General features: G+C 42.7%; 1 protein-coding gene across 9 annotated transcripts in view; it reads right to left on the bottom strand.

Annotated features, from left to right (window-relative positions):
• LOC106608688 (neurexin-2) overlaps positions 1–12,068 on the bottom strand; it is a 1,074,993-nt gene that overhangs the window by 709,660 nt on the left and 353,265 nt on the right. For all 9 annotated transcript variants that reach the window (XM_045721575.2, XM_045721576.2, XM_045721574.2 and 6 more), the window contains one exon: positions 3,567–3,584. In XM_045721575.2, the coding sequence (XP_045577531.1) occupies positions 3,567–3,584 (18 nt within the window). The remainder of the gene's footprint in view (positions 1–3,566; positions 3,585–12,068) is intronic.

The raw sequence follows: 12,068 nt of genomic DNA, 5'->3' as shown, positions 1-12,068 counted from the left end.
AACGATTAAATTCCTATATAAAAGAGTATTCTTGGGGGGTAATATTCTGTAGAAGAGCGATAATATTGATGTCATCTTACTCGACTGAAAGTCACATTGCAGCAACTGCTGGAAGCTACAGCTTTAGCAAGCATTACATTTCCTAACTGTTTGTGTGGAGCGTTGATACATTTCATTAGCTTGTCTATAAACACACACACCACACACACTTCACTGATTCCAAATTAAAATCTAGCGCAGTAGCATGTCAGCAGATTTGAGATATGGTCTTGGGGTGTAGTTTTAATGAATACTTAAGTGATGCATAACACTTTAGCAGTATACACAACAACATAGACAAAAAACTGGGATTGTCCATACGTTTGCATTTTCTCCTTGGTTGTAGTACATTTTGAGTCCTAAGTCTGGGAAGAACTGATTGATATAAATTGCAGAGTGGTGGATGGAGGCAGACAATGTTTAAAAAAAAAGAAAGTAAGTAGAATTTATTAGCATATCTGGACTTAAATGTTTACATTTAAAGCTGCAATATGTAACTTTTTGGGTGACACAATCACATAGAAATGTGTATTATAGATCTGTCATTCTCAATTAAACCAAGTTTCATTGAGATGTGTTTTAATGATCTGTCTTCATCATAAGGGAGGTTTCTGAGTCAGAGGTGAACAAGGTGATTAGCTCACTAAAGAACTCTAAAGCCAAAGATGTGTTTGGGTTGGACTGTACCTTTCTTAAAAAACTACAAGGAGTCACTCATTGGCCCCATTACTAAGGTCACCAACATATCTATTGGTCAGGGGGTGTTTCCAAGGGTCTGGAAGTCGGCCGTAATAACAGCCATCTTTAAATCGGGTGACCCTGCTGACGTGAGTAACTACAGGCCATTAATATACTACCTGTAGTGTCGAAGGTTGTTAAAGTGTGTAGTAGAGCAACTGACTGCCCACCTCAACAACAGCCCCTTCACATTACTCTCCATGCAGTTTGGCTTCAGAGCAAAAGATTCCACAGAAACGGCCAACTGCTTTCTTCTGGAAAATGTGAAGTCCAAGATGGACAAAGGGGGCGTTGTTGGGGCTGTGTTTCTGGACCTACGGAAGGCTTTTGATACTGTTAACCATGAGGTACTCATCACAAAATTGTCCAAGTTCAACTTTTCCCCCGATGCCTTGATATCATACCTTGAAGGCAGAACCCAGTGTGTCAGAGTGAGCAATAAGCTGTCGCCCACTCTTAGCTATGATGTGGGCGTGCCCCAAGGGTCAATACTGGGGCCCCTCCTGTTCAGCCTGCACATTAATGATCTGCCTTCTGTCTGTACTGGGTCTGAAGTTCAAATGTATGCAGATGATACAGTGATATATGTGCATGCAAAGAGCAAACAACAAGCTGCACAAGAACTCACTACTGTAATGGTCCAGGTTACAAAGTGGCTCAGTGACTCATGTTTGCATCTCAATGTGAAAAAAAATGTCTGCATGTTCTTCACAAAGAGGGCAACTGATGCTACTGAGCCAGATGTCTATGTGTCAGGGGAGAAGCTCCAGGTGGTATCTGATTTTAAGTACCTTGGCAACATACTTGATTTCAACCTCTCTTTTAAAAAGCAGGTGAAAAGGTCATTCAAATAACCAAATTCAACCTATAAGAAATTGTTTGACTACAGAAATAGCAAAACTGTACTTCAAATCTATGATACTCCCTCACTTAACATACTGCTTGACTAGTTGGTCCCAAGCTTGCTATACAACATTAAAAACCCATTCAGTCTGTCTACAAACAGGCTCTCAAAGAGCTTGATAGGAAGCCCAACAGCCATCATCACTGTTACATCCTCAGAAAGCATGAGCTCCTGAGATGGAAACATTTGTGCAATATACCGACGCAGGTCTTGTATTCAAGATCCTAAATGCCCTGGCTCCCCCTCCACTCAGTACTTTTGTTAAACAGAAAACCCAAACATATGGCAGCAGATCCACAAGGTCTGCCATGAGAGGTGACTGTATAGTTCCCTTAAGGAAAAGCACCTTTAATCAATCTGTTTTCTCTGTGAGAGCTTCCCATGTCTGGAATACACTGCCATCAGACACACATAACTGCACCACCTATCACACTTTCACAAAAAAACATGAAGACATGGCTAAAGGCCAATCAGATTTGTGAACATAATCCCTAGTTTTGTATGGCCACTTTCCATGTTGTCTGTAGCTTCTGAGGTGTGGAAACACTTTGTTGCTTTGTTGCTCTGTCTACATGCTACGTCTTGCTTGTCCTATGTTGCTCTGCGTGTGCTCACTGCTCATTGATTGTCTGTATTGTTATTGTAATTGTTTTTAATAACCTGCCCAGGGACCGCGGGTGAAAATTAACCGGCTGGCTAAAACCGGCACTTTTACTGAAACGTTGATTAATGTGCACTGTCCCTGTAAAAATAAAAATAAACTCAACTAAAAAAGTCTAAGACGTGGTGGATATATTTTGTATGTGCTATTTCTTTGCTCCCTGTTCTGAAAATACAATAGTTTTATTTATGGAAAATATATTTCACTGCGGTTTAGATGGTACAATGATTCTCTACAATATACTTGCTTTTTTGTCACTTAAACTGAAATTAGACAAACTACTAGAATTATAGCAACCAGGAAATGGCGGAGAGATTTCTGCATATTGCACCTTGAAAAGCATGCTCTCAACATGGTGATAAACTACAATACTCTCTACTGTTCACTTAACGCAGACACCACAACAAACAGTTGACCCAATTGCAAACCATCACAAAACACAGATCTACATCACAATACTTCACAAAGACAGGCTGTATACCTCAATCTTCCTCACACATACATGATCCCATACATCCTGTTAATGTATCTGCTATTCAGAGTTACCTTGCTGAACTCTGAATGGTAAGAGCAACTACATCTATATTCTGTCCGTTAAGTCATCTTCTCTCATCAGAGTGGGCTGGCTATTGAGTTGGATACACCCCGGCCTCTCGTATGTCTTCATTCTCAACCTGAGTGGTTATTGCTGTCAATTGCTGGGCCCCAACCAGCGGATGACTGATTGAAAGCAATATAGTTCACACTTTTCTGGATTGCTCACAATCCACTGAGACTGAGAGCTCCTCTCACTGATATAAAAGCAGGAATCCCGCAGCCTCACAATACAAATAAATGGTAATTGCGCACCCTTTAAAGTTGGCTTTCACCGCTGGGAGAAAAGTTCAAGTGGCACAGCAATCTCAATCCGTCTGGTTTGTAGAGGCACGTTAGGCTTTTATATGTGCTTTTGTATACCCAATGGTGTGTGTGTGTGTGTGTGTGTGTGTGTGTGTGTGTGTGTGTGTGTGTGTGTGTGTGTGTGTGTGTGTGTGTGTGTGTGTGTGTGTGTGTGTGTGTGTGTGTGTGTGTGTGTGTGTGTGTGTGTGTGTGCGTCACCATTGTGTACGTGTTCAGTCTGTATCGTGCCTTAGAATCATCAGATCCCACATCACTGTCACCCACAGACAAAACATCAGTACACGTGTCAGAGCAAGAGAGAAGGTGAAGAAATAGTCGACTTACCGGCCTGTGATGAGTCCCCTGTGGGGAGACAGAGAGAGCGAGGAGAGAGAGAAAAAAGATAGTTTAGTTCAAATCTCAAATGAAGACAACCCCGTTCACCCCCAACCCGACACAAATACAAGACGGATGACACCTGAGGAAGAGAGAGAGAAAGTCATGAAGACAGCAATTAACAACAGGACACGTATTCACAGAGCAACACACATACATTTGCTAATTGAGATGGGAAAAAACACACGTTATTAAAGGTTGTTTCCGTTTTAGTCTTCCTTGTAAAAAACAGACAATATAAAATATTTCAACATTTCAAATGCACCTTTTTCTGTGGATAAGGAAAAAGACTCACACTCTCATTTAAAATGGAGTCATGAGGACGTTTAGAGACGTCTCTCCCTTACTGAGAAAAAGATGCTATGTTTTTATTATTGTCGGTGCTCTTCCCATTGCTTGGAAATTGTGGCCAGCTATCACACTTAGAATCAGGGCACTATCCCCAATCATTATACCCTTATCTGTGAATGACATGGCATAAAATGTTGACACACCTGATATACGGGCATAAGCCAATGGAGTACGCCGACGAAAGGAGAGAGTATTATGTGTGAGAGAGGCAGAGAGATAAATAAAGCTAGATAGATAGATCGAGAGAGAGAGAGAGAGCAAGAGAGAGAGAGCAAGAGCAAGAAAGAGCAAGAGAGAGAAAGAAAGAAAAGAGCAAGAGAAAGAAAGAAAGAGCAAGAGAGAGAAAGAAAGAGCAAGGAGAGAAAGATGGAGTGAGTAATGCATATAGAGAGAAAGAGAGAAAGCGAGAGAGCTAAAGAAAGAGATTAAGTAGGGAGTGACTCAGCATAAAGTTGATTCCAGGTTGTGAGAGAGCTCATCTAGGGTTGGGTGGGTGTACGGGACTAGAGCAGACAGGCAGACCTAGTCTAGTGGAAGATGAAAATAGAGAGAGAGCGAGAGAGAGAGAGAGATGGAGGAATCACTGTCCAACCAAGCATAGAGCTCAATATCAATATCCATGGGTCTGCAAAAGCTGGCACCAGTGTCTCCCCTCGGCTCTCAGCTCGATACATGGGAAACCAGCCCAGCGGAACCCAGCCCTACACTCACTGGGCTCGCAACATATCCAATTAACATACTTTTTTATTTATTTTTATAAACGCGCATAGTTTCATCTGAAATATCAATCTGCTGCCGGGTGAAATTCACAATTAGCGGACGGGAACAATTTTGAGCCAATTGGCAGATGTAAAGTGTTATATTTGGGGGGTACAAATCAAATTAAATGTATTTATATAGCCCTTCTTACATCAGCTGATATCTCAAAGTGCTGTACAGAAACCCAGCCTAAAACCCCAAACAGCAAGCAATGCAGGTGTAGAAGCACATGCTACTGTGTTAATTGCCTCTGTAGGAATAAGAGCACCCCCCCCCCCACACACACCAACTTTCTCCCGCATTTGAGTGTGTGTGTTATGAAACACAGAAGGCTATACAACATACTCCAGGTTCACTGTGTCCATTAGGTAAGAGTGGTCATATTGTCTAGCTGGTTGGTTTGCCCTTTATTTAAGGGTTTTAGGTTCCTCTCCAAACCTTACACATGGACGCTCACACAGACAGGCCAGCAGAGATCCCAAGCTCGACCAGTGGAGGCTGCTGAGGGGAGGACGGCTCATAATAATGGCCGGAACAGAGTGAATGGATTGGCATCAAACACATGGATTCGGCTATTTCACCCATTCTACTGCCAATATTTGTCTATGGAGATTGCATGGCTGTGTGCTTGATTTTATATACCTTTCAGCAACAGGTGTGGCTGAAATAGACGAATCCACTATTTTGGGTCCACATACTTTTGTATATACAGTACATTTGGAAAGTATTCAGACACCTTGACTTTTACTACACGCTTTATTCTAAAATTGATTAAAATGTTTCGGTTTTTTTCCCCCTCGTCAATCTACACACAATACCCCATAATGACAAAGCAAACACAACATTTTATACATTTTTGCAAATTTATGAATAAACCCCCCACCCCGGAAATGTCACATTTACATAAGTATTCAGACCTTTTACTCAGTACTTTGTTGAAGCACCTTTGGCAGCGATTACAGCCTCGAGTCTTCTTGGGTATGATGCTACAAGCTTGGCACGCCTGTATTTGGGGAGTTTCTCCTAGTCTTCTCTGTAGATCCTCTCAAGCTCTGTCAGGTTGGATGGGGAGTGTTCCTGCACAGATCTCTCCAGATATGTTTGGGTGGGCCACTCAAGGACATTCAGAAACTTGTCCCGAAGCCACTCCTGCGTTGTCTTGGCTGTGTGCTTAGGGTCAATGTCCTGTTGGAAGGTGTGCATTCGCCCCAGTCTGAGTTCCTGAGTGCTCTGGAGCAGGTTTTCATCAAGGATCTCTCTGTACTTTGCTCCGTTCATCTTTCCCTCGATCCTGACTAGTCTCCCAGTCCCAGCCGCTGAAAAACACCCCAACAGCATTATGCTGCCACCACCGTGCTTCACCATAGGGATTAGTCCCGTGTGGCTCAGTTGGTAGAGCATGGTGTTTGCAACGCCAGGGTTGTGGGTTTGATTCCCACGGGGGACCAGTACAGAAAAAAAGAAAAAAAAATGTATGAAATGTATGCATTCACTACTGTAAGTCGCTCTGGATAAGAGCGTCTGCTAAATTACTAAAATGTAAAAAATGGATGGTGCCAGGTTTCCTCCAGACATGACGCTACGCATTTAGGCCAAATAGTTCAATCTTGGTTTCATCAGACCAAAGAATCTGGTTTCTCAACATCTGAGAGTCTTTATGTGCCTTCAGGCAAACTCCAAGCGGGCTGTCATGTGCCTTTTACACAGGAGTGGCTTCTGTCTGGCCACTCTACCATAAAGGCCTGATTGGTGGAGTGCTGAAGAGATATTTGTCCTTCTGGAAGATTCTCCCATCTCCACAGAGGAACTCTGGAACTCTGTCAGAGTGACCATCGGGTTCTTGGTCATCTCCCTGACCAAGGCCCTTCCCGATTTTTCCGCTTAGCCAGGCAGCCAGCTCTAGGAAGAGTCTTGCTGGTTCCAAACTTCTTCCATTGAAGAATAACAGAGGCCACTTTGTTCTAGGTAGCTTAGTGGTTAGAGCATTGGACTTGTAACCGAAAGGTTGCAAGATTGAAACCACGAGCTGACAAGGTAAAAATCTGTCGTTCTGCTCCTGAACAAGGCAGTTAACCCACTGTTCCTAGGCCGTCATTGAAAATGAGAATTTGTTCTTAACTGATTTGTCTAGTTAAACAAAGGTAAAAAAAAAAAATGCTACAGAAATTTGGCACCCTTCTCCAGATAGGTGCCTCGACACAATCCTGTCTCGGAGCTCTATGGACAATTCCGTCAAACTTATGGCTTGGTTTTTGCTCTGACATGCACTGTCAACTGTGGGACCTTAGACAGGTGTGTACCTTTCCAAATCATGTCAAATAAATTGAATTTACCAGTCTAATCAAGTTTTAGAAACATCTGTAGGATGGTCAATGGAAACTGGATGCACCTGAGATCAAGTTCGAACCTGAATACTTATGTAAATAAGGTATTTCTGTTTTTTATTTCTCATAAATTTGCTAAAATTTTGAAAACCTGTTTTCGTTTTGTCATTATATGGTATTGTGTGAAGATTGATGAGAAAATGTTTGAATTTAATCAATTTTAGAATAAGGCTGTAACGTAGCAAAATGTGGAAAAAGTCAAGGGTTCTGAATACTTTCCGAAGGCACTGTAAAGTGTACATATACAGTACCAGTCAAAAGTTTGGACACACCTACTCATTCAAGGGTTTTTATTCATTTTGACTATTTTCCACAATGTAGAATAATAGTGAAGACATCAAAACTATGAAATAACACATATGGAATCATGTAGTAACCAAAATTGTTAAACATATCAAAATACATTTTAGATTCTCAAAGTAGCCACCCTTTGCCTTGATAACAGCTTTGCACGCTCTTGGTATTATCTCAACCAGCTTCATGAGGTAATCACCTGGAATGCATTTCAATTAACAGGTGTGGCTTTTCAAAGTTAATTTGTGGAATTTCTTAATGCGTTTGAGCAAATCAGTTGATTTGTGACAGGGTAGGGTTGGTATATAAAAGATAGCCCTATTTGGTAAAAGACCAAGTCCATATTATGACAAGAACAGCTCAAATAAGCAAAGGGAAACGACAGTCCATCATTACTTTAAGACATAAAGGTCAGTCAATCTGGAAAATTTCAAGAACTTTGAAAGTGTCTTCAAGTGCAGTCGCAAAAACCATCAAGCGCTATGATGGAAGTGGCTCATACTGGCTCACTATTATTCTGTTCAACATCCCAGTCTATAATATACAGGGGAAAACAAACACACCCACAGTGCCATCCCCTGTTCAACATCCCATGCTATACTATACCGGGGAAAACAAACACATAAAGACATACACACACAGCCAGGCGCCCACGCAACATCACAACATGGCAGCCGCTGCTATCTTTATGGGCCTACAGTGGGATATAGTGTCGGGCTAACTGTGCACTTTATTGTCTGTGTATCACACAAGGAGGTCTGCTGGGTGCAAGTCACAGCTCGTAATGTCTCTGGTGACCTCTGCAGCTAATAAATAACCACCACTAGTGACTTTAGGAGCTACAGCTAACACTGGAGAGAGAGAGCCTAGTGATCAGTAGCATAGTTAATTAAGAACCATGGCTAGAGACTTTAGCAGCTACAGCTAACACTGGAGAGAGAGAGAGCCTAGTGATCAGTGGCATAATAAATAACCACTGCTAGCAACTTTAGCAGCTACAGCTAACACTGGGGAGAGAGATGGAAACTAGTATAGTGTACTATAGTATAGCGAATAGTAGCTACTACAGAGGTACTCTGGGTAATTATACAGGGTGACGTTGCACCTTAAGACACTGGTCTTAGGTCAGTTTGGCATTAGTTTGGAAATGTTTCCCTCTTTGGTTAAGGTTAGGATTGGGATAGGATAAGGTCATCCTAGATCAGTGTCTTGGGCCATCTTTTAGCTGGTAGTCTTAGCTGTGCTAAGTCAAAAATTTGCGAGCTACACTACATGACCAAAGGTATGTGGACACCTGCTCGAACATCTCATTACAAAATCATTGGCATTAATATGACGGTGGCACATTGAAAGTCACTGAGCTCTTCAGAACAGGCCATTTTACTGCCAATGTTTGTCTATGGAGATTGGCTGTATGCTCAACTTTATACACCTGTCAACAATGTGTGTGGCTAAAATAGCCAAATCCACTAATTTGAAGGGGTGTCCACATACTTTAGTATATATAGTGTATTTAAAACATATGTTTTATAGGTATTGGCTGGGTTTGGCTAATTTCTCCCGGGTTAGACACATTAAGTTAGCCTAGCCTAGTGAGCTGCAGCATCTGTACTGCAGCTGCTAGTGCTAGTACTGGCTAAGCCCCACAACAATCCCCCCCAGCACACACAAAGTGAGTGGAGTTGAACTATCACCCCTTACGTCAACCACTCCATTCACACACTCCCTTTCTCCACTGAGGAGCGCTGACCCAGTATCCTGTCAATTTACTTTTCATCTCTCCAGCTCTTTCTCCTTTTCAGCTCTGCTTAGCTGTCAACCTCTCTCACCCTGGAAAATATGTGGAGAGGAGAGGAGAGGAGAGGGGGCGAGGCGAGGAGAGGAGAGGAGAGGAGAAGAGAAGTGCAAAATGGGGAAAAGACATGCACTTATTTATGCAGCGGTAAAAAACATACACACAAAGCTATACGCACGCACGCGCACGCACGCGCACACCCACGCACACGCACACGCACACACACACACACACTCTTGTACAGCTAACCTTGTGGGGAAACACAATTCAGTCCCATTCAAAATCATATTTTCCCTAACCCCTAACCCTAAACCTAACCTAAGCTATTTCTCAGTCTCTCGGTCCCAGCTTTGATGAAGTTGTACTGTCTCCGCCTTCTAGATGGTAGCGGGGTGAACAGGCTGTTGCTCGGGCTGCTGAGGTCCTTGATGATCTTCTTGGCCTTCCTGAGACACAGGGTGCTGTAGATGTCCTGGAGGGCAGGCAGTGTGCCCCTTGTTATGTGTTGGGCTGACCGCACCACCCTCTGGAGAGCCCTGCGGTTGTGGACGGTGCAGTTGCCGAACAGGCTGACAGGAAGCTCTCAATGGTGCATCTGCAGAAGTTTGTGAGGGTCTTAGGAGCCTAGCTGAATTTCTTCAGCCTCCTGAGGTTGAAGAGGTGCTGTTTCACCTTTTTTTCACCAGTTTTTGACCCTCTCCACTGTGGCCCTGTTGATGTGGATGGGGGCGTACTCTCTCTGCTGTCTCCTGTAGTCCACAAATAGCTCATTCGTTTTGTTGAAGTTGAGGGAGAGGTTATTTACCTGGATCCATTCCGCCAGGTTTTCATCTTCTCCCTACAGGTTGTCTCATCGTTGTTGGTAATCAGGCATAACACTGTTGTGTCGTCAGCAAACTTGACGATTAAGTTGGAGACGTGAGTTTCCACGCAGTCCTGGGTGAACAGGTAGTACAGGAGGGGTCTGAGCAAGCACCCTTGTGGGGACCCCGTGTTGAGGATCAGCGTGGCAGAGTTGTTGTTGCCAACCTTCCCCACTTGGGGGCTTTAGATTCCTTACTGACAATCAATGTGCCACTTTAACTCCATGAGAGAGAAGCTTGAGCTTGATCTGTGTGTGTGTGTGTGTGTGTGTGTGTGTGTGTGTGTGTGTGTGTGTGTGTGTGTGTGTGTGTGTGTGTGTGTGTGTGTGTGTGTGTGTGGTGTGTGTGTGGGCATAAAACGCCCCCATTTGATTCTACAATGAACTCTCATTTCAAATGAGAATGGGGAGGAGGTTTAGCCATCGAATGGATGGGAAAAGAGTTTAATTGTGAAACTTTCCAATGGCTTTATTCACAGTATAATTATTATCCAGTGTTGTGACAGGATTGCTTTTCAGAAGAAGATAAATAGTAAATCCAGTCATGAAACAGCATTGGCCCTTTTCACACGTTGGTGCCTACAGTACATAACTGCCTGTGTGAATTAAATCTTATTTCTGCCACAAAGGGAAGACATTGACAGTCTCTCTCTCTCTCTCGCTCTCTCTCTCTCTCTCTAACTATAATAAATTACAGGACATTCAATTAATTTGGTAGTGAAACGCTTTACCCATTTAATTTTTACTTAATTAATTTTAACATCATTCGGAGTCCCTTGGACGGCTGAAATGAATTGATTGTTACTGAAGCTGTATTTCAAAGTCCAGGCTACATTTGTTGACTAATTAATTTCTGGAGGATTTTATTATTACATGGTCTCTACAGTAGCTTTAGGGCGCTAGTGTATTTATTGTGTAGGCATACAGTATAATAACAATATGGCAGTTTTTCCTATGATGAGTGAAATTCAGTCCACATTTAATGTGCTTTGGCTTCATATCATAGAAATACATGTCTTTGATGTTTGATGCATTGTTGCATATCGTGTGATTGTCATGTCATCAGCGTCCTCATTGTAAAGGATGAAAAAAAATCACAGCAAAGTATGGTCTTCAGAGGATAGTAATAAACATCCACTCAGAGAAGCTGTCAATCAGGCTTTAGAGCAGGGATGGGCAAATTTAATAGGTGGTCACGAAAAATCTGAACTCATCATCAGGGGCCGCAGTGGCTCGCGGGTCTGCGTACCCACGTCCATACCCACACATGCAGTCAGAGCCGGCCCTAGACTTTTGGGGGGCCCTAAATGCAAATTTATTAAAAAAATCGAATCATTTTCTCAAATCTACTCATTTTGCCATGGGGTGGAGAGAAAAATGAGCAGTTTTACAGCAAATTTCCTGCAATTCTACACATGTTGCCATAAGGTGGAGGGAAATGTTCCCAGTTTTTAAAATTATATCTGAGTGAGAGTGACTAATAAAATCAATGGGGCACCCGGGTCGGTAATTTGACCATGAGACTAATTTACCAATCTAAAACATTTTAGCTGACATGTGCTATTTGATTAACAATCAGTGACTGATGATACACAACCACATTTGTGTAATGTATTATTCTAACTCTCCAACTCGACTGAGTTCGACACAAAAAACAAAGACGAGAACATGACATTCAATGTGTCAGGATCATTTCCTGGAAAGATGTAAGATCTGCGTGGAATCTCTCATTTGGTCACTAAATATCTGTTCAACTTTAAGCCTATTCCTTTGTTTCAAAATGGGCCTTGACAAAGTCTTTCTGCATGGAAGTATGTGTGTGTGTGCGCGCTCGCGAGTGGCACCCCCCTTGGGTTTGTGCCGTGGGGAGACCTTCGTGCGCTATACTTGTCTCAGGATTTTAAGTTGGTGGTTGAAGATTTCAATCTAGTGGTGTAGGGGCTGTGCTTCGGCAAAGTGGGTGGGGTTATATCCTGCCTGTTTGGCCCTGTCCGGGGGTATCGTTG

This window comes from Salmo salar, chromosome 07, assembly GCF_965601325.2.
Source record: "Salmo salar chromosome 07, fSalSal1, whole genome shotgun sequence".
NCBI classification, from domain to species: domain Eukaryota; kingdom Metazoa; phylum Chordata; class Actinopteri; order Salmoniformes; family Salmonidae; genus Salmo; species Salmo salar.
This window is presented reverse-complemented; position numbering and strand designations above follow the sequence as displayed.